The 24,448-nt window shown below is 36.8% G+C and overlaps 1 protein-coding gene across 1 annotated transcript in view; it reads right to left on the bottom strand.

Annotated features, from left to right (window-relative positions):
• CUNH8orf34 (chromosome unknown C8orf34 homolog) overlaps positions 1-24,448 on the bottom strand; it is a 373,414-nt gene that overhangs the window by 110,569 nt on the left and 238,397 nt on the right. The window contains 1 exon segment of the mRNA XM_032421931.1: positions 9,961-10,096. Within this exon segment, the coding sequence (XP_032277822.1) occupies positions 9,961-10,096 (136 nt within the window).

Here is a 24,448-nt window from a genome sequence, read left to right as displayed (position 1 = left end):
TAGAGGGTATTATACTAAGTGAAATAAGTCAATCGGAGAAAGACAATTATCATATGATCTCACCATCATGTGGAATTTAAGAAACAAAACAGAGGATCATAGGGGAAGAGAGGGAAAAATAAAACAGGACGAAATCAGAGAGGGAGACAAACCATGAGACTCTTAATCAGAGGAAACAAACTGAGGGTTGCTGGAGGGGAGGCGGCTGGGGGGATCGGGTAACTGGGTGATGGACATTAAGGAGGGCATGTGATGTAATGAGCGCTAAGTATTATAAAAGACTGATGAATCACTGCCCTCTACCTCTGAAACAAATAATACATTATATGTTAATTAATTGAATTTAAATTTTAAAAATAAAAAAAAAAGAATGACTTTTTTGTTTCAGATGGAAATCATAAACTGAACCTGTGTGCTTCTTTGTCTATTACCTGTGTTACTCTTCTCACCAGGGAAAAACAAGCAAACAAGCAAACTAAAACAGGAATTTACTATTCTTGTCCCTTGGCTACTCAGGTTTTTAGATGGATTCCTCAATTCTAGGGTCAGGAGGGTATCCCAGGCCTTTTCTTTTCCTTTATTTGTCTTAATTTATTTGATTTTCTTGGTTTAATCCAGGACCAAGATGCCCTGAAATATCCAACTCCTATCTCAGACAGATGGAATCATGTATCTGTAAAGCTGTAAAAAGAAAAAGCTCTTTAATTGTCTTTCTCAAAAATACCCAGTAAAGTTTGCAGAAACTCATTAAATACTTCAAGGTGGGGGTGGGGGGGTTGCCTGGGTGGCTTAGTCAGTTAAGTGTCTGCCTTTGGCTCAGGTCATGATCCTCAGGTCCTAGGATTGAGCCCCACGTCTCAGTGGGGATCCTGCTCTCCCTCTCCACCCGGCTCCTGCTCTCTCTCGCTATCTCTGTCTCTCTCTCTCAAATAAATAAATAAAATCTTAAAAAAAAAAAAGAGGATTTCAAGGGGGAAGAAATAGAAATCTTGGAGAAGAATCCTTCTTAGGAAACTCTAAAATGCCCCTAAGAGTAAAAGACCACTCCCTCTTTACAGGGACTGATCCCTGTATTACAAATTAATTATAATGCTATCCTATTAAAAACAATTACAGAGATCTGAATGTCTCAAGCATTATCTGTTTGGAAAGGTGCCCTCACAATAAGCAATTAAATATAAAAGTTAATAAACATGAAATCTGATAAGTGAATTTAAACAGTGTTTTTGAATACAGTATGTTGATTTTTGGGGCCACAGGGTGAATACCTGTATTATCTGTAAATAAAAATGATGTTAATTAATTTTTCCACAAGTTTTTAGTGATTAAATTCAAAATATAATAACCAATTACAATCTTTTGTAATACAGGTCTATTTATGAAAATTTTGGGGGGACAGGATAACATTTTTCAAAATTGGGGTCCCCTTTCATTAAAATTGATAGCAAATTTTCATCTGGTAATGCTGATTCTGTAATGAGATCTTATAACATCTGTAATGTCCTTTCACATAGATAGGTACTACCAAATACTAGTATTAATTCATAAGCATATAAAACACAAGCATATAAAACAGCTTGACATGATGTAATTCAAACTACATTAGTTGTCATCAAAATGACTTTACACAATATAAGGTTTTCATATAAGCACTGTTTTACCTTGTAATTTAGGTTGGATTCGTTAGAAAACATTATCAAGTCTGAAGCAAAAGCTAATTTCCAAAGCTATTCAGTGTCCAATATAGCAGTTGAGGGTGATTCTTCTCATTCAGAAAACTTTTCATATCAGCCCTTAGCTCAAAAAATTGCAAGAAAACATCACCACTAACGGAATCAAACAAATGTGCAGTAGGGTGTCAGAATATTCAGCTTTTTTGACAAAAATTCATGGAATTGATGATGGTTCAGCCCACAACAGCAAATGAAAATTCATCAATGACGCTACTAGTTCAAGAACACATGAGAGATTCAAATATTTCCCACAAAGTACCTATAGCTGTTCCAAGCAGACTATTCCTAGAGGCTAATTCTTCAGCCACTTTAAACGTGGCGTTGACTCCACGAATAAAGAACTGAACACCAAGAGTGGCATCTGTAAACTCAAGTGCTGGGGAAACCAGGTGAAATCATTTGAATTCTTATACAATTGACTCTTGGTGTTGCTCCCAACGTCCTCAACGTTTTGAGGAATTATTCTTGCCAAAAGGCTAACAGTCTTAAAATTATTGTTTCTAGACACGCTTCTTCAGAGACAATGCTAAGGGATTGTAAGTCACTAGAATCCTTTCCATCTTCTCCTCTCATCAGTTCTTGATACTGTTGTTAAATTGTACACACGTCAGCCATCAGGATGTCGAGAGTGGAAAGAAGTAGGTCCACAAGCGTGTTTTGCTTTTGTGCACTTACGTTGGGTGCTATTTCTAGAGAAGGAGCTTCTTTATAGAGTGTGCCCAACATGGATTTCTCTAAGTTGCTCCCACAGTTGGCCAGCTGCCCTCAGCATTAAGTCACAGCCTTTGTAGTTGTATAGAAACCAGCAGTCGCAGCAGGTGGGGATGGATTTAGTAGCTAACACAGGTGGAGCTCTGCGGTGCCCGAGGCTGGGTCTGAAGCACCTGAGCAGCAGTGCTTGCGGGGTCCCAGGAAGCTGGGAGACACTGGCTGGGAGACACTGGGCACAGGACCCTTTGACATGGTCCTGAGTTAAATTTTTCAAACCAAAAATTCTATCCTCCCCTTAGCAGTTTTAAGCTCCAAAAGAATGATTTAACTTTAGGTTAACAAGAAAAAAGTCACAGGCAAAGAATGAAAAAGTGGCCTGGGTCTAAAGCTTAGGGGGTCTAACCTGCCAAAACCCAAACGCCAGAAGATGGGAGTAGAATGAATACCTTTCTCCTTCATTATCACATAAATGCTGAGTTTTAAATCTTACTGCTATTGTTGTGGAGTGTTTTTCCTCCCTCCATCCAGTCAAAATCAAGGAATTTGTATTAAATGCCTTGTAATTTACAAAAAGAAAAAATTATTTTGTAATGAAATTGGGTGATTTATTGGTTACTTTCATTTTAAGAAAGCAATTATGAGTTTTACTTTGCAGTAACTGGTACAGTTATAGCTGAATGTAATACTGGGAATTCAGGGAATGTCATTTGATTCCATGTGGGTTTAGATTTCTGCATTAAATTCAATGTAAAGCTAAAGCTATATGTAGGTATGGTATAAAATATGAGATTTCAATTTTCACGAAAAATTTTTAACTTCAAACAAGTGATAGCAGTCCCATTTTGTCCTTCCCCATTTTTCTTTATGTCACTGCTGCTCACCTTTCCTTCCAATGGGAACTTGCTGAATTTAAGCCTTCTAAAAATAGTTGGGGAACAAAGAAAAAATGCCTAGGAACGTGAACCAGAATATAATGTATGATTAATTATGCAGATTTCCTCAGGTCAGCTAGGAAATCCTAATATAGACAGTTTGAAATTAGCTCACACTTAACAGGATTTCTCACGCACCTTTACTGCAGCCTGTCATCACGAAGGACGATCTCCTTCTGCTTTATTGAGTCAACGCACAACCAAACTCAGTATTTTAATGTCATGATGTTTAGGGAAAATGATGAACAAGTGTTGGTACAATGACACGAAGCAAATCAGTTAAAACTCAGCAGGCTATTTGGAAACACATTTCCCCTAGCATTCTCATGCTGGAGTTTCTGAGCCGGTGTCACTGTATGTTCTCTGTAATCCAATTTCTTTTAAAATGGCTTTCAGTTCTTTTTGTGTGTGCGCTATTGATGTTAGGCATGAATGAATACAAACACTTGCACCATCAAAAACAAATAGCATTTTACCACCCGGAATGCCCTGGCAGGAGTCCAAGAAAACAAGATTTAACTCCTCAGAATGGCAGTGGGTAGACAGAATTAATGGGTGGTCTTTCCAGAAAAATGGCTTATAAACTTCACTGAAATAGTAATTTGGTGTCTTCGTATCCACATTTGCCTGCTTGCTATTGGTATCTTAATTGTTATCTTACAACAAAAATTTAGGACATTTAATAAAAAATGTAATTTGAAACTCAAAATTTTACAAACCACTATTTTTTAAAACCACAGAAGTGTTGCTGATAATTACTGATAACTTGCATTACTGACGTACTGACACTTCACTTTTTAGTTGATACTATTCAGTGTGATTCCTAGGCAACAAACAAAATTTGTTTTGCCCATACATTCAAGGATTTATAGCTACAATGGTGGAATCTTCTAAAAGTCAAACCAAGATACTCAATGAATATATTAAAAATCTATTTTGTAATGAGTAAAATCACCAGTCATAAGGACACCGCTACACGCTACACAGAAAATTCTTATTTACTTAAAATTGCTGTTTTATAATGGCTACTTTATGATCTGAGGGGGAAAAGTGAAATGTTCTGCATTAGAATCTTAATATATCTTGGTTGGTCAGATCTCTACGAGGCAACATTTTCCTACTTGCCAGGTGATGTCATCTCTTTGTTTAAATCACACAAATTGCAGCAATGCCCACATCAGACCAAGGCCATCAAGAGCTGCAGGCGTAACACTATCCTGGAATGATTTCCCAGCTTGAAAACACAAGCTTTCTTTCATCTGTACTTTCCCAACCATGTGTGAAGTATTTATGGAAAAAAAAAAAAAATTCTGTAATCTTTTTATTTCTTGTAACTAGGCTAATCAATAAACTTTGTGACATTCTTGATGTTTTAGTCACCTTGTCTCACGTAAAACTTTACAGAGCAATTTAATGTGAACTGAATTCCTCTTTTCCTGATATCTTGGAAAGTGGAAGTCTCTCCAATGGTCACATGTATCTTATATCCCTCAAACATTCCCGTAGAATGTATCAGTCTCATTACAGATTATGTCTTCCCATCAGGTTCTGAATGAGAAGGGTTCTGTGGCCTTTGGCTGAATGCCCTCAACTTGATTAGAACAATAATGTTCTGTACATATCAAATGCAAACTCACTTCTAGATACTGTGACCCCGTAAGTAGCTCATAAGTGGTGCAGTATCTGAAAAAAAGATTGAGAAAAATGGCAATCTACAGAGAAGCTTCTCCCTCTTAACACTAACTTGTTCATTGATGGGCTCTTTGCAGAAACTCTAATATCACTTATGTTTCACTGATGCTCCACTGAGCTTGCAGCTATAGTATTATTTCAAGATCACAACAAAACCATTAAGCTCACTTATGCATTTTACCTCTCCAGTTCTATGGAAAAAATGGTTTCTTGACCTTAAAACTTGAAGAAACAACAAACAAACAACAAAAATATTGTCCTCTTACACTGTCTTATTAAATACAGAAATCCTGGAAGATGGACATCGTTTTTTCCCTAGTTGGAAGCCTAAGGCAGGAGAAAATTCCAGAATGTCAGAAAAATGAGGCTCTTTTTTCCTTCAATACCTGAGCACTTTCAAAAAGATGGGGGGGGGGGGAAACCCTGAAGCATTTTAAACTGTTTAAGTATTTACATGGTAATTATCCCAGTGAGTGAGAGAAAAAGAGGAAACCTCCTGTTCCTTGACAGCCATGCACTGTGAACAATTTGCTAGCTGTCTTTGCATACATTATTCTGTCCAGACCTCTCAATTGTCCTTAGAGGTGATCTCCAGGATTGCAAGAATGCCATTTCACAGACGAGGGACCAGATTTTCTGAATATTTGCATAGTTTTTCCCACGATGATGCACTAGGTAAATTAGGGTATGTAAAGATCCCTTTGCCAGACTTCGAAGGAGGTTGTCTTTCTATTTTACCTTTACTGTAAAGTCTTGAAAAGTGTTGGTAATTACGTGCTACAACTGAACATTAATTATCCAAAACTTTCTTATCCATTAGTACCACACTGTCTCCAGTCCACTGAGATTTGGAATTAAATCCCCATCCCAAAGGGTCCAAAAAATCTAATGTCCAGTCTTCCTCTATAAAGTCTACATTATCTCTTACTATCTTCCAGGCAGAGTACCAGTAGCCCACTCAGGAAGAGCAACGAGAATGGGTGCAGTTCTCTAAATGAAGCAACCGTTTTCTCCATTTTGGTCTAGTCTACAGCACTGGAATTCTGACTCCCTCTCTCTGAGTTCTGAGGGATCAAGTCATCACTCTAAAACTACCACCTGCCTGTCGTAATCTCCTGTGGAGAGCCTGGTACCCTGAGACAGTATCTTTTGCCTTTTCTGGGCACCAGAATCTTTCCCCAGTGGACTGGCTAGGTACCTCCGCCTACATTCCTCCAGTCCTGATGCACTGCTTATCATCGAAGTCCCTACGTTTCTACAAATCAGAGGTTACAAAGGCCTATAGACTTTAGACAGGTAGTGTAAGTGAGTGAAGCTCGACAGACAAGCTAATGTGAACTGGTGCACAGCTGTGGGGTCCGAGGGTCTGGGGAGGAAGCTGCTACTGTGTGATCATCTGAGAATGTGGGCCAGGTGTTATAGCCTGTATGGATTTTTAAAAGAAGACAGAAATCTCAATATTTTATGTAAAATTGGTAACTAATCCAGTGGGGTTTTTTTAAAGATTTTATTTATTTATTTATTTGAGAGAGAGAGAGAGAGAGACAGAACACAAGCAGGGGGAGGGGCAGAGGGAGAAGCAGGCTCCCCGCTGAGCAGGGAGCCAGATGCCCAGGACCCCAAGATTATGACCTGATGCTTAACAGACTGAGCCACCCAGGCGCCCCTCAGTGGTATTTTTAAATGTTATGGAGACGCAAGACAACTGGACACTGCCCACAGGTCCTCCAGTTTGACTTCTGCCTCAGATAATTACTCAGCCCTGGCTTAAAAAGTATAATTCTCATTCTCACAGTCTTCTTCTTCTTCTTTTTTTTTAATGCTCACAGTCTTAAAAGTCTTACTTGCAACTAGGAGAGGTGAGCCAACAATATAAATTGATGTCTGAACATTAATTTTGGAAAAGTTTGATTACCACATCAATGCATTACAAAAGTAGTCCACTCTAAGTAGTATTGGGAGATAATTTTCCGTGAGTTTCTCATGTTACTACATCTTGTGAGCAAAGACACTGACAGCCTTTGTTTCAGACAATCTGTTCAGGGATGTTTATATTGTTAACAGCCTTGGAAGAGACATACAGAGTCTCCCTCTAGAGCAATGCTAACTCCCCATTATAAAACATTCAGTTTTCCTAAACTCAGGTTTCCTCACTAGTACTGTAACCTATTATCCTATTTGTGTCATTCTGTGAAATTTGTGGATCGGGGGTCCAGTGAAAGTGGTAACACTCTGGCAATTGTTACTGTTGTGAGTGCTAACTCCTTGGTCTCTGCCAGGGTTCATAAAACAGTGGCAGACTAACACATTCGGCTGCAAACAGGGTAAAATCTCAGGTTCTTCAGAGTTCTTGACAACTGATACTAGTTTTTCTTCCACTCTGAATTCTGAGTATGGTAGGTCTCTAAAATCCACAGCCTAGGGGCTCCTGGGTGACTCAGTCAGTTAAACATCCAACTCTTGGTTTCAGCTCAGGTCATGATCTCAGCGTTGTGGGATCGAGCCCCACGTCCGGCTCTGTGCTCAGTGTGGAGTCTGCTTCAGATCTCTCTCTCTCCCTCTCACTCACTGTCTTTCTCCCTCAAATGAATAAATAAAATCTTAAATAAATAAATAAATAAATAAATAAATAAATAAATAATAAAATTCACAGCCTAGTGTCTTCTTCCGTACTATTTACCACATTTCCCTGAATCAGTATATCCCTGTCTTGCTTTTGGAAGTACAACATTGCCTATTCTCCATTAAAACAGTCATGAGCTCCCATCATTTCAAAAACCCAAATCTCTTCCTATCTCATTGTCTCCAACTCTTTGAGGCTTCCATCTTTACCTTCAGACAACAGCTTGGTGCTAGCAATAAAATAAAATGACGAAGCAGGCAGTCAAGCTATACCTCCTGGATTTGAAACTGTATTTTGCCTCCTACTTGCTGTGTTACTTTGGACAAGTTATTTAATCATCTCAAGACTCAGCTTCCTTATCATATGAAATGAGGATAACAATAGTAATTAACTCCCAGTATTATTTGAGAATTAAATAAATTTATATATTTAATGTGCTTAGAATAGTATGTGGTACGTAGTGAGAAAGCAATAAATGTAATCGATTATTCAACTGAATATCTCTTCAGTAAATTAGTTAAAGGCTCGACCTTAAATGCAGGTTATTTGCGACTTGCGGTCTAACTCTATTATTGGCAAGCTAAATGGTGGATAATTCAGGGTTAGGTAGTGCTTGGTCCTTTCTCAATTCAAATCGTCAGCAGTTTAGAAACGTATCATTTTCATAGGCTTTCTCTTCTGAAAAAACAATTTCCTACAAATGATATGAAGGACCAAATACTAATCCCCCTCAAGTCAAACGGTAAATGAACAAATATACTGTTAAAAAGAAACCACAGGGCCATAATGGAGCCATTTAAGTTAAGGCCCCAAGTCAGTAAACCAAGACTTAATACTTAACCTAACTGCAGTTTCAACTCTCCAGGACTGTGTAACCTTTAACCAGTCAACATGGGAATTTCCTGGTCAGCCCTAGGAAGTTTACTGATAGACCCCTTCCGTTCCACCTAGGAGGGCAGCCTAGCCTAAAACAATGGATTCTTTGCTAACAATTCTCCCCACATCCCCCCACCCCTCCCGTACCTTTGAAAACCTTTCCTTTCCTGTTGCTCAGTGGAACTCTTTTCTGTTTGCTTCATGGGATGTTGCCCGATTCAGGAATTATGTGATAAAGCCAATTAGATCTTCAAAGTTTACTCAGTTGGACTTTTGTTATTTAGCCATACTACAAAGGTTTTTCAAAATTGCCAAACAACTTTCGTATAGATAACTCTGTACACTCAAGATGCCTAAATACCATTACATAAACAGTAGAAGTTTTCTTTGCAGCCTTAATCAAAGTCAAGTCACCCAAATATTACTCGTCTGAAGCAATGTTTCCACTGTGCTGTGGCATTTCTAATGGTCGCAAATAACGTCACTGCTTTTCTAAGACGTATCCTTTCTATTTTCCTAAGCCTGTGACAATTAAAATAAAAATTTCAAAAGGGTAAAAGGAAAGAGGAAAAGCTACAAGAATCTGATTTGATTTTCCTACACTCCCTCCCTTCCTATTTCCAAGCAGCTAATCCCCTCTCAAACAGTACAATAGAACAGCTAGACATAAAGAAAAGGAGATAAAACTGGCCAGCCAGTGCATTGTTCTTGCTAATCTGCACCATTTACATAAGGGTTAGAAGGCTTGTTTTATCATTTAAACAGGCTTAAAAGCCTCTTTGCAAATGAGATTTAGTTCCTACAAAACAATGAATTCTAGCTATTTGGTGAGTTTCTGCTAGACAAGCACTGGGAGCTGACTTGGCAGTAACTTAAGCTACTTCTTTGGCCACATACTGTATATGCAAAGATTGCTTCCAGCTGCCAAAACTGAAAAGTGTCAAGCTGATTAAATTCTTTCCAGGAGGTGAACAAGATGAGGAGGAGGTTAAGAGGCCAATAATATCAGATCTTAAACTATACCTGGGCAAACTCGTCTTTATGCAGGTGCTTTAAAAGAGGCTTTGAACCTTTAGAGCCCTTAGATTCTTCCTTTGAAAGGGAACCAGTAGGGCAGAGAGCAAATGAAATTCAGAGACAGAAAGACTTAAAATTTCTCAAACTGTGAAGTGAGGACAAGCTAAACTCTTTGATTCATTGTTGGTCTGAGTGGCATTGGACACAAGGATAAACTGCAGGACTAACTCCCTCACCAATGTTAGCACAAAGGATCTTTTGAAGGAAATGATTTTTTTTTTTTTTAACACAGAGGAGTTACACCCTTTGCATCAAAATCTTAGATTTAAAAAATTAAGATTATGTTTATATATACTATACCTATTATTTGTTTTACCTGGCACACCTTGAACAGATGTTCAGTGTGACCTTGGCCTGAGGTTCAGCAGGGTGAGTAGCACGACCTTGGTTAAATTTGCTCCCAGAAGGTACAAGGGTAGTTACTCCCTCCATTCTTAAATCATCAAGATCCTCTGTAACAACATAAACAATTGCAGAGAAAAAATTAGCCCTAATAGAATTAATAAGAAAAGTCCATGTTTTCAGGTATCTGCCAGTAGTTAAGTAAAACATTATTATTTCTGCTTTGCAAAAATATTACCTCATGTATCAGTTATTTTTCAAATCATTTCTAGATGTAGTTGGAGACATATATAAGAAAAGATTTACAGAAGAAAAATGGTGAGAGGCTGAATCCCTTTAGACAATGGGCAGATCATCATCTATGACCACAGAACATGGGTCCACCACCTTTCTGTAACCGTTCAAAGAAACCACACCAAAATCTCTGCTGCAATTAGCCCCAAATGGTCAGGACTTGGTCAATGACTGCCAGCTTCCCTATTTTTGCCTTTGCATCCCACTCAGAGCCAACCAAAGACAGATATATAGTCTTCCAAACTAATTATATAAGATCATTTGTTTCTAATTAGCTTGCCTTCACAGCTTCCTCATGCAACAACCTCTATTAAGCCTTCTTTGTTTTCACTCTTAACCTTTCCTTTTTGTTTTCGTGTGGGGAGGATAATATACTTGGATAGTCATGACCAAGGTTCACTGAATCCCCCTCCAAATTTTCCCAGGTCCTCAATCAAGACTTAAAAGATCTAAGTTTCCCTTGCAATTCAGTCCTGATATAATATGTACATGATCTCCTGTTTTATTCAGAGGACAAGGGTTCTGGTAAAAAGGATTCCATTTATTTGTTCTTATTTTTAGCAAAAGAGGGACATAAAGTTTCAAAAGATAAATTACAATTTTGCCAAAACATAATCCATTATTTGAGGTTATAACCTATATAAAGAGGGAAATCACTCTTTCCTGATAAGGCTATAGACTATCCAAACATCTTAGACCCCTCACAAAACAATCAAGAGTATTTCTGGTATAACTGGATATTGTAACCAACAAGTATCAAATTTTCCTGAGATTGTGACAACTTTCAGTTTAAGTCATAAACAGGCTTTCTGCCATCTGAAGACTTGTCAACAGACTCCTTCCATAGGCAATACCAACTAAAATCTTTTCTTCTACTTGCATATGAGCAATCTGGGCAAGCCCATCGAGTCTTAACTCAATTTCATGGGAGTCATAAAAACTCACCACCTTGACCTGGTTGCAAAAGCTTCTTCCCCTTGTTTTAAAGGCAGTAACCACCACTTCAAAACTTGGTCCTTTTGTTGAGCTAGTTATATAACCTTGTCTCTTGATCTTATGGATCTGTGTTCCTCATACAACATAGACATTACTGTCATCTGAGAACACAGCACTTTTCAGCGAGCTAATTAGCCTCCATGAGACTCTGTTAGTGTCTCATCCTCACATTACTATTTACCACTGCAACACCTTGATATGCTGTTCTCCTGACCCTACCAGGAGAAGAGAACCTCACGATTTTCTTAGCTCAGTTAGGGAACTTACTATACCCCATTCAGTTTTTTTGAAGACTCCCATTGAAAAGTCTGACCTAATATTATTTGTTGATAGATCATACTTCAAAACTTCAAACTGGAGCAGAATATGCTATTACCAATTTAAGCTTGACTTTGGAATACAGCCCTTTACGTGAAGTAAAATTACTCTAGAAGGCAGAATTAATGCACTTACTTGAGCTTGTCAACTAGACAAAAGACCACAGAGTAAATATATACACAGACACACTTTAAAATATATACATATATATGAGTTTGGGATGCTTTGGAAACAAAAAGGTCAACCCTGTTGGAATCCCCATCAAAAATGGACAAGATGTTTGAGATCCTTTTACATGAATTCCTTCTTCAAAAGGAGGTAGCGATTGTAAAAGTTGGGGCTTATGAAAAAAAGAAATAATATGGGAGCTAAAGGAAATAATCTCTAGCATATCATTTTGCCAAACAAATGGCTTTAACCAAGGTTTTGATCCTATCTAAACTCAAAAGATAAATCCTTAAAGAAATTCAAAGAGACCATTATAAAATATCAACATTTAGCCCCTCATTTTGGAAAAACATAAAATGGAAAAAATGTGGTTCTAGCTTCATTTGCATAATCTCTGGTACTCTCAAGACAGTGCTTTGTGTCACTAGATGGTTTCAAATGTATATTAGCTAAATTTCTCCATGAAACTACTCATCATAGTACAGATAAATTGGCTATTATCTTAAATTTAAGAGAGCTGAGGTATTTTTTAAGTCACATGGACTTGTCACCAGCATTAATTCTAGAAAAACTGTAAATGTGGGACATGGCCAGAAACCAAAGCTTCAAGGGCCCTTTGAACACCTTCTGATGGATTTTATATGGCTTCCACTTTCCATGAGATTTCTCTGTTTTAGTTATTGTATGTCTATAGAATTTTAGGATGGGTTGAAACATTTCTTTGTCAAAAAGCTACCATCTTTACAATTGCTAAAAATCTGCTCAATTCTGTGTTTCTAACCTTGGGAATATAAACTTTTATATCAAGTGACCAATGCACACCTTTCACAAGAAATACTATAAAAGAAATCTGTAAGGTATTACTCCTTATTCAGAAACCATGTTGCTCTTACCACCTACAAACTTCTGAGAAGGTGGAAAGAATCAATGACGTCCTTGAAATAAAACTAACAAAGCTTTCAGAAACCCTTGAGCTCTTTTGGTCAAAGGGACTCCTACCCACCCTTAAAGCAGTAAGGTCTGCTCCCTCAGGGACATACTGTTTGCTTTGTTGTGAACTGGTAACTGCAAGGCCCGCATGTTTAAGGATTTTACCTATGATACTATACTCAGGCACACAGACATCACAATATATTACAGGTTAAGGGTACATTCAAATAGTCTTCTTAAATGGCCTCTTTATGATATTCAACTATGAGGTTTCATCTATTGGAAGATATATCGGGGAAAAACTGCTCTTGAGCCTCACTGGAAGGAATTCTATCAGATATTGTTAGCAACAGATACAGAAGTAAAACTCCCTGGAATAAGTCCTTGGGTTCACATTTCATGACTAAAGAAGCAATCCAGAATCAACCAAATTGGAAACCTGACCTAATAGGGCACATCAGCTGAAGATTCTCAGAGATTCTCTAGAAGCAGTTGATCTTCCCAGTAGATAGATGACCCAAGACTCAACTTTAGAATAATTCACTCAAGATGGTGGACAGCTCCTGCACAAGATGCGGGATCAAAACATTTGCCTAATTCCTATTTTGTTTTTATCTGCTTACTTATAATCATTACTCATTTTCTAGAGACCCCTGGTTATTGCCCATGCATAATGGCCCTTTTTCTTTTATTTCCCTCTTACTAAAATTAGATCAGAGCATAATCATTATAACACCAATCTCAGATTATCCCAGCAATAGCCTTCAAGCTTACTGATTGCTGGATATGCTATTCCTCACTACACCCTAATGATGAAAATCTAAGGGAAATTCTAATCTACGGGAAATGAGATCAAAGGGAATTATAACCAATGGTGTTTTCACTTGTACCTACAGGGACAAATGACCTTAAACAGATCAATTTGTGACTCTGCTAGTGTCTCTCTCTTACAGATAAAGAGAGGGACCTTCCTAAATTGATGGGCCAATTATTTGTCATCTGGACTAAAAGAAATACAAATATGTAAGCCAGCCAATGTAAGGCTTTTGTTCTAACCTTATGTCATAAATAATTCCTTTTTTCCTGGATATCCATGTGTTCCTACCAGATACTACTTTCTTTGCAGCTGGGATAATTAGTCTTGCTTGTCTCACTAATATCTCATGCACTTTAAGAATAGTATTACAAAATTTATCTGTACAAAGACACTCTAACTCTATATATCATCAAATCTGGAAATTACAATTGAGACACAAGCTCCAAAATGAGGCTACCTTTGATTATTCAAGCACATTACCTACAGGTTACCAATTCAGAATTTATACAAACAATCAAAGCAGTGTTTCCAATAATAAGAATCATACAAACAAAAGACTGTAAGACATGTGTTATTATAACTTTGGCAGAAGTTATAAAATTATACCACTTATAATCTAGATGGAATATAGATCAATCTCAATTCCTTGGCAAGAGTAGTAATAGACAATGTAGATTTCTTGTTCACTAGTCATGCTGGTATCTGTGCCATTTCTAATACTTCTTGCTGTACTTGGCTCAATGAAGCACGTAAGTTACAGAAGGCAATATATTATCTTAAGGAAAAAAGCTATTTGGCTCTATAAGATTGATCTTTATGACCTGTGGGATTATTCTCTTGGCCTTGGTTAGACATTCAGGTTTCTGGTTCTGAAGAATCTTAAATGGAATTTTAATTATTCTTGTTTATGTCACAGTGGTCATGATACCAGTCCATTTAACTTTATCACTTAATACTTAGTGCAAGTTTTAAATGCTTCTATTAGCCACTTTCTTACCAGATGATCACCATGATGACACAACATCAAAAAGATTAAGAAGCCCTTGTGATACAATTGATTATGGAGACAAGTGAACAATCATCAACAATCATCTGAAGATATGGATCTTTTGGCCAACTTCCTGAATAAAAGAGGGGACTTAGAGACTGAACATACAGACAGCGGAAAGATCATACAGGACATTAGAACACTATCCACAACCTCTGTTGGAATCAACCAGTGAAGCCTCAGCAGCAGTTATCCCCAAAACATTCAGGACTTGGTTCATAAAGGCCAGCTTTCCTCCTTTTATTTCCATTTCTAACTCAGAACCAATCAGAGAATGTCAAATATGCTCTCCAAACCAAGTGCATAAGGCAGTCTGCTTCTAGTTAGCTTGCCTCCAGGTTCCCCATGCCAACAGCTTCCAATCAAAACATACCTCAAGCCATCCGTCCACCCCATCCCCTCCCCCAACAAACAGTAGAATCTCCATGCCAGAATTCTCTTTGTACTTGCAAATTCAAGAGGGGTATTTCATAAAGCCTTTTGAAGATAGCCCAACCACCCTATCCCCATCTGGGTATCATCCTTTTTTTCTAGCTCAGAATAACTATCGCACTGTGGGAGAAAAAGAGAACCCTAGAGTGAGAAGCCTGCTAGAATTTACTTGCTGGTTCATTGGAGACTTTAGGGTGCTGTAAGCTAAGTACCCGAGCAGCTGTGGTGGCTGTGAACTGTCCAATGAAGTTGTGATGATGGTAGTGCAACTGGCTCTTGAAATCTTGGGAGAAGCCTTACTCTGAGAAATCCTCATCCTTTCATTCCTTACCAATATTTGTTCTGCCACAGAAGGTCAATAAGCTCCTAAAAACTATGGAGTACTTGCCAAGCTTTAAAGGGCGATACAACTATAAAGAATCCTGCATCTTATTTAGTCATGGAAGAATACTAATAATCTATGTTTAGTTTGCAAAGGAAAAAAAAATACAAATCTAGGTCTCCATAGCTCCATCTCCTTAACAACTTTATTATAGGGAGCAGTTGTCTAGGATTAAATAAATCAAAAGAAGGAAACAGAAATGCCTAAACTTTAAAAATTTTGGAAAGTTTACACAAATTGAAAGAGAGAGAAAAAACAAATTAAGGAATTTGAGAAAGATCCTGTCCAAGGAATTTTCTTTTTTTTTTTTTTTTAAGATTTTATTTATTTATTTGACACAGAGAGAGACAGCGAGGGAGGGAACACAAGCTGGGGGAGTGGCAGAGGGAGAAGCAGGCTTCCTGTGGAGAAGGGAGCCCAACACGTGGCTTGATCCCAGGACGCTGGGTCCCAGGACGCTGGGATCATGACCTGAGCTGAAGGCAGACACTTAACGACTGAGCCACCTAGGCGCCCCCAAGGAATTTTCAATACCGGATAAGTCAAGGGAAGAAATGCAGAGCGCATTTCCTAAATATAGAAAACTTAGAATCTGAGAACATCAATGGTATCAATGTTTCCTTCTTCTTTTCTTCCTTCCCTCCTTCTTCTCTCCCTCGCTCACTCTTTTCCTCCCTCCCTCTTCCTCTTTGTCCTTTCTTTACTTCCTTCCTTCTTTCCTTCTTTTCTTCCCTTTGGGCCTTTTTTCTAAATAAAATATTCTCTAAGATATTCCCCCACAATAGGCAGCCCAGTGTTGTAGATAAAGTCGATATACCATATACCATCTTTGTGGTAAGTAGATACAAATTCAGTCTATTAAGGAGAGACTCCAGGCAACTAGAAATTTCTTTAAAGCAATCAGGAATACATTTTTCATCCGAGAATCTCATGAGTCCTAAGACAACAGTGGTAGAGAAAGATTATGTAAAAATAATCTGATGGAAATTTTAAAAAATATTCTTGGCTCTATTTTGATACTTTGAAATCTAACTATCTAGTGGATGTTAATGTCTACTTAAGAAGGTAGGTAACTCTAATATAATGTGATTAGCCCTATCCCAGAAACAAAACATATAAATGTTTTAAATGTTATGGAAAACAAGAAAGCAACAAACTGAGGTTTAAAAAAAAAGAAAAGACAAAACTGCCAGATACTGTCTATTAGCACTTGGCACTATTCTAATTATGTAGAGTATTTTCAGTTTTCTAACTGAAATATGAACGATAAAGGAATTATTGGAAAGCTGAATACATTAAGTAAGATGTGAGTAAAAGAATACAGGCCAGAAAAGGTGGTAAAGGGCTTTTTGGAAGGATGGAAAAACATGAAAATGTACACAGATTTAAAAGTACATAGTATTTTGGGGAATGTTATGCAGCTATTTGACTATAACCTGAAACGTATAGGGATATCAGGATGCAACACTGGAAAACAGCTTAGCCTCAGATAATGAAGGGTAATAAAGTGATCAAATCTGTGTTTTAAAGATAACCATAGGTGTATTTATTAAACAATTTTCTAAAGTTATACAAAATTTTTAGAAATATTCTTTTTGAACATAGTTATAATCTCTATAATATAGATACATATTATATGTAATACAATATATAATCATGATAAAATACTCTCCATTGAAATGAATACATTCAACTATCATATTTAGTGAATAAGTTCATAAATACATTACTCATAACTATGAATGCATTTCTCATTAATATGTTCTTACATAAGGACTTAACAATTGTACATGCAACTAAATATCAAGAATATATTTGATATAGTTAATGCAATCAATGTATTATAGAACTGTACCATCCAGTTCATTAGTTATTAGCCACATGTTGCTATGGAGCACTTAAAATGGTTAGTTTGAATTACGATATGCTGTTAAGAGTAAAGTAAACACAGGATTTAGAAGACTTAGCACAAAGAAAATAATATAAAATACCTAATTTATAACTTTTATATTGATTACATGTTGAAATAATAATAGTTTGGGGCACCTGGGTGGCTCAGTCACTAAGCGTCTGCCTTTGGCTCAGGTCATGATCCCAGGGTCCTGGGATCGAGCCCCACATCGGGCTCCCTGTTTGGCCAGAAGCCTGCTTCTCCCTCTCCCACTCCCCCTGCTTGTGTTCCCTCTCTAGCTGTGTCTCTCTCTGTCAAATAAATAAATAAATAATCTTAAAAAAAAAAAGAAATAATAGTTTGGGTAAGCTGGATTAAATAAATTTTATTATGAAAATTAATTTTACCTATTTTTTCCTTTTTTTTTAATGTAACTACTGGAAAGTTGAAAATTACATATGGTGCTCCAATTTGTTGCTCACATTGTATTTCTATTGGACAGTGCTATTCGAGAATATATTTCATGAATATGTTAATAAAAATTATATTTTTAAATAAATGGAACTATGCTATATCTCATAGCTTTAGACTAAATTAACATGCCTTAAATTGATGCAAATAAGAACACAGTCACTGAATAATATGCAAAAAAAAAAAAAAAGAAGATGGTAGGAAGGGAAAAATAAAGGGGGGAAATTGGAGGGGGAGACGAACCATGAGAGACTATGGACTCTGACAAACAAGCTGAGGGTTCTAGAGGGGAGGGGGTGGGGGGATGGGTTAGCCTGGTGATGGTTATTAAAGAGGGCACATATTGAATGGCTCACTGGGTGTTATATGCAAATAATGAATCATGGAACACTACATCAAAAACTAATGATGTATGGTGATTAACATAATAAAATAAAATTAAAAAAATAATATTTCTGTGAATAATATAATCATATTCATTGACTCTATTCAAAAGATTATTTCCTCTGAGTACTTGCTATCCTGTTATCTGGCTTTATTTTTTTCTTATAGCCCTTATCACTACATGAATACGTATATGCACCTGAATTTATACACATATATATATATATATATATACACACACATATATACAGAAGACAACATACATAAACCCTTGCAATTCATTTATTTTGAAAAAATTGTTTCTTTTCTGATACCTCAAGATAGGAACTAAGTCTTTCTTGTTTCCTATCATAATCTCAGTGTTTTAGAAGTGTGTCTACCACAGGATATTCATTGACATTTGCTGACTACAGGACTTTTTTTTTAAAGGATAGCCCTGAGTTCCTGTGAGACTTTACTAAAAGCACTTATCAGACACCAGTCTCAAGGGAAGATTTCAGTATAATCTGACAAATTCGGTTAATTATTTGACAAACTGATCTTTTATATGGAATTGGCTTTTTGGAAATGGGTTTCTGAATACATTTGTTGCACTTGCCTATAGCCCTTTGGAAAGGTAAAAACTGAAAACAGGGAGATGAGGCAGGAAGGAGTGTTTATCAGTAGTGAATGTATAAGCTTCTGAGGGCTTGGAGCAAGGAAGTCACAATAAGAAGCGAGAGAAATGTGTTAGAAGGTCGTTTCAGAGGAAGATTCAGTAGGGTTCGTGATTGAATGTGAAATCCTAGCAGGTTTCTCCAACATTACCTTTTTGGGGAATATAGAAAGAGAGAATACCTTTGGTTTGGCACACGTTGAGATGGAGCTAGCTGTCTTCAAGATATCCAACCGGATGTTTGGTAAACAGAAGGACAAGTCTAGGGCTAGGACGGGAGTGTGGAGTGAAGTGATAGACCATATGGGGGGGAAGCTGATACAGTCATCAGCCTAGCAGTTAAAACCAAGCAGGGTCAATTCTTACGTTAACTTTCTCTACCGGTGAAATGATACATTATGTTAATATTGTATTAAAAAAAAGAGTGCCGAACTTATTTTTTTCATAGTAGAAAATACAAGCAGTTATTTATTTTTAAAGGTAGCCTATAAAATTGTGCGGCATCCTTTGACTCACGGGGACACTACTGAGAAAAATGAACTAATTTATGACTAAAGACTGTGAACACTTTATACAATCTAAATAACCAAGAATTAATCAAGCAAAGAATTGTTTTTATTTAATTTAAGGAAATAACAGCTGCCTAGATGAAATAATCTCAGGACTTTCATTTCATTCAAGTGTAATCCATGAAATAGTTTACAGCTGCTTGAACTAGACAATGTGGGATATGAGTGAATTTTCACATCTGTTTCTGGGAACTTTATAACAAAAATTAAAAGCTTTCCAAACATAAGTCCCTTCACAGTGATTCAGTGAAGGGTTACATAAGAATTATATGGCAGTTTTTTCCTGCATTGCAATTGGTTTGTTGATTTACGTTGATAGTGATGATTTGGTCAAATATTTTAAGCAGATGTTATATATTCTGAGTGAATTATTAAAAATAAAACAAATGTTAAGAAAATACATAAGAAATTAGACAAGTTTAAATAAAAATATTTATGAAAACTTTTGTTATGTGAAACAGCTATATTTCTTTATAAGAAGGAAAGAAAAAATAGAGAGCAAAACATAATTCACTTTGCTGGGACAAATTCTGGTTGAAAGGTACAGGAAAAATGTTAAGGCCATGCTTCTATTGGTTCTCTTTCTAAAATCATGCCTGAAATATGAGTTCAGCATTCTTTCTTAGTACATCAGAATAGTACAAGTTAACCAAATTTTTAAATAGTAAGAACAAAGTCGTAGATATAAAAAATTATAGGATGTAATTTTTTAGAATGACCTTAATTTTAAAAAAATTTAACTTAGAATTGCATTTAAAAAAAAAAAGTCTTGTGGAATTTATATGCTGTGCTGGTTTCCCTCTTTAAAAACATAAGAGAGAGCAGGTTACAGAATATTTACTTTCCTTGATCACATGAGATCAATAAACAAAGAAAGTGATTAGACCAGTAAGTTAGGGAAAATGTTTACAGAAATTTAAGTTTACATATATTCTGTATCTTCTATTAACTGAAAGGAGCAAGAAACTTCCTGAGATATCTTTGCTAGCTACCAGTTCCTGTTTAATTTCTTTGACCTTCAAGAGCCAAACCCATCATGACCACAAACATTTGTAAAAATTGAGGCTAGAATTTGTTCGCTTAGTTGCAAATGAATCACAAGACTTGTGCTAATTGAATCCATCATGATGTAAATTGTGAAGGTTTTTCTGTTAGTCAGAAAAATTAAGACATCTGGGAGTGGTTTTCTCTTTCCAGTCTGCAAAAAAATACTACTGCTTCTAGCAAATTCAAATCCAGACACTACCCAAAGTCTGGTTTCTGCATTAATGTATCTTTATTTTTCTTAATTTTCACCCACCACAAATCAAGAGATTATATTGTGTAAACAACAACAAAAAATTGGCTTTTCTCCGAAACTTTTTACCCTTGGAAGGTTTTACAGATAGAGTTTGTGAACAATTCTCTTCCATAAAACTTACTGAAATTCCAGGCATGTGGACTCATGTCAGGTAAAGTTATATAAGCACAGTGGCCTGATATAAGTTAAAGCCCAGTTACAGCCCTAATTGAAGTGAGGACACACTGTGGACAACAGAGAACTAGAGAATGTATCAGAGGAGTAGCATCAGGGACCAGATTTGAGGGATAGTAGGGAGACGCTCCAACAGATCAGCAAAGAGCTTAGAAGTAGAGGTGTTCAGGAATACAACTGGAAAACAGAATGTGAGGCAAGCCAGGCAAAGTGTGTAAACACGGGCAAGGCAAAGATGGTATCTAGGAGGTCAGAGGGAAAGGTTGGTTAATCTAAGAGACTGCAATTAAGTCAATTATTAATTTTCATAAGGTGATGAGTAAAAAGGTGTAATTTTTTCAAATATTAAAATCACCACAAAAATCTTGCAAAAGCTTATCATTTTAACTACTGTTTAAAAGTGTATTTATTCCATTTTAAATTCCCTGGCATGTGTCTCTGGCTAAAGCACTCATGTAATTTTTATCTCTCAAGAGTGAGAAGGCGGGTGCCTGGGTGGCTCAGTCGTTAAGCATCTGCCTTTGGCTCAGGTCATGATCCCAGGGTCCTGGGATGGAGTCCCACATCGGGCTCCCTGCTCAGCGGGAAGCCTGCTTCTCCCTCTCCCACTCCCCCTGCTTGTGTTCCCTCTCTTGCTGTCTCTCCCTGTCAAATAAATAAATAAAATCTTTAAAAAAAAAAAGAGTGAGAAGGCATTTCTCATCCCAATGGCTTAGTTATAGAATGACTGCTGGCCATATTAGCCACTGTTATGTTATAGTAAACATTATTTCAGCCACTAGGGATGATACGACATAAAAACACCTATTCTTTCTGTTTTTAAACTAATTGTTAACCCTATTTAAAATAATTTTTATGTTCCTACAGGCTCTATGTTAAATAAATAAGGTCCTATGTTGAAAAGTCCCTATGTGCACTGTATTAATTTGTTGATTGCTAATGAACTTTGGCCATCAAACTAATAATGTTTGTATCCTGTACCATATTTGATGCTATTTTGATTTTTGATCCAGACCACAATTATTAATCAGGCTCATTCTGATGAGTGTTTCTGCATTGATTATATAATTTGCTAACTCAAAATAAGTCCTTTGAGAGAGTATGATAAATTTATTCACTAATTGCTACAGTCCCAAGACTAGCAGTTAAATTCTCTGTGTCCATGCTCCAAACTTATCTTTAGTAGAGTTGACTCTACCTGAAGCCAGTTTACTTTATATTCATGGTGCAAATACACAAAAGTAAATTACTGTGATATTTGTGATTAAACTCAAGATTCATTGTTAGTTTACTTTTTTCTTGGACTTCAAGTGTAACATGTCTTAGGTCATTGACATCTTCCACCACTATCCTCCTTTCTTTTTTCTTTTCTTATATTCTATCTTTATTTTTGATCAAGTCTTCAGTTTTGATCGTATTCTTCCTTCCCTAGATCCTTGACACTGTAGACTTCTTTTGCTCCAACAGTCCTCCATTGTAAATCCTTTGTACCTTGCTTCACTCTCTCGCTCAACTTTGTGCTACTGATATTGAGATTTTTTTCATCTCATCATGTGCCATTCTTAATTAGGCAAATTTTAAACAACTAAATGCACATTTGAAAAGTTTTTTAAAGTTGGATAAAGAAGTATTTCATCATGCTTGTCAAATTTGTTGGAATTCTAAATCCAAAATGGTTAATCTAAAAATAGCATTAAGTAGCATAGCTACCCCTTTTCCTGTCCCCTCCAAACTCCCTTTAATTCTGTTTTATACTCGGTCCTTTGGAATAAATTTTAAAAGAATCAAATTTTAGGAAAATAAAAAAGATCATGGCTGGCCATATACTAAAATTGCTACTGATGTATTTTGGCTGTGGTTGCCAACTCATTCTCCCTTGTGGTGTGCCACAGGCAAGAAGCAGGCACAGGACATACCTTTCCCATCACTGAGATGGGAGCCACATGCCACAAGATGTTGCCACCCTGTCTGACACACTGTAAATTCTCCTTCCATCCTATGCTGCTTTCTTGGAATTCACATGCTGTTCTCATCCTTTACACTTCAAGCCACAAAACATTGCTACCCCAATGAAATCTTACAAGACCATTTTTAACTTTGTTCCATTTTCTTGGATAGTTGCCTCTATGGAACTATTCTTTAATAACATATCATGTGGCATGATATCACCTAAGAACTCATCTCACATCCTATATTACATAAATGTTTTGAGTTTACTAAAAATGGATATTTCAAGATAAGAAAAAATATAAAAACCAAAAAATGTACAAATTGGCTATACAATATACTCCTTCTATAGCAACCCTAGCCTCTTTCTGTGCCTTAAGCAATCCAAGAATGTTAATGTCTTCAGGTCCCTAGACTTAACATGCACCCTTCCTGGGTGCCCTTTCCCTAGACATGATCATACTGATCTGCTCAAATACTGACCTCTAATAGGAGACTCTCTTGACTATTCTATCCAAGAGAACATCATCTATCATTCTTTATCCTTTTTATCCTTCCTTACCTCCAGAACATTTGTTACATTCTATAAATACATTTTATATCTATTTGTTCATCATTTGATTCTCCACTAATAAATTTCCAGGAGGGTAGAGACTGTCTTACATTTCCTATACAGTCCCTGGAACATAATAGATGCTCAATAGGTATATAATGAATGAATGAGTGAATGAATCATCCCAAAACCATATCCATGCCATTGTTTTTCCATTTCATTGATAACTAAGGTATATTATAAATAAGGTCCCTTAGAAAATATGAAGCACTTCCCCAAGGGACATAATATTAACTGGAAGAGACAGTAATTGAAGCTTGATTGGTTTGACTTCAGAGGTGAGGGCCAGCTTTTATATATACACATAAACCCCTACAACTAATGATTTCCCAAATTAGTGCTCATATAAATTATTATTACATAGTATTATTTACCTTCTATATTTCAGTAAACTTATATCATGTATGATGCTACTCTCCAATGTCTAATATTTACAGGAAAACTATCATATGTTCAGTGTCAATTATGTTTTAATCACTCTTTCAGGTGCTTTCAGATGTTACACCTTATTTTGTCCCAAACAATGACCCTGTAAGGCAATGGTTCTCAACCATGGGTAATTTATTCCTTCCCTCCCCTACAAAGAGACATCAGAAAAATGTCTGAAGACATTTTTTTGTTGTCATAACTGAGGGGGCGGGGTGGTAGATAATACCGGGATCTAGTGGGTAGAGGCCAGCCTCTCACAACAAAGACTGTTAATAACGTCCAAAATGTCAATAGTGCTGAGGTTGAGAACCCCTGCTCTAAAGCTTGTATTATCCCCTTAGCTGCATTATAGGCAGGTACCTTATATGAATAAAACAGATAGGATAAGAAAACAATATTGGCAGGAGATTAAGCAGTTTTAGGAGTTTAAAGTATAGGCCAAACAATAGTGTAGGCCAAGTTAAGCCTATGGATTCTAATAATTGAGTTAGTCTTTAGTTTGAAGATTTTTTTTTTTTTTTTTTTGACAGAATGAGAGAGCAGGAGAGCATAAGCCGTGGGAGAGGCAGAGGGAGAAGCAGGCCCCCCGCCGAGCAGGGAGCCTGATTCTGGGCTCCATCCCAGGACCCTGGGATCATGACCTG

This window comes from Phoca vitulina, unplaced genomic scaffold (assembly GCF_004348235.1).
Source record: "Phoca vitulina isolate PV1807 unplaced genomic scaffold, GSC_HSeal_1.0 scaffold25, whole genome shotgun sequence".
Classification (NCBI taxonomy): domain Eukaryota; kingdom Metazoa; phylum Chordata; class Mammalia; order Carnivora; family Phocidae; genus Phoca; species Phoca vitulina.
Note: the sequence above shows the minus strand (reverse complement) of the source record. Positions and strands in the feature narration are given on the sequence as shown.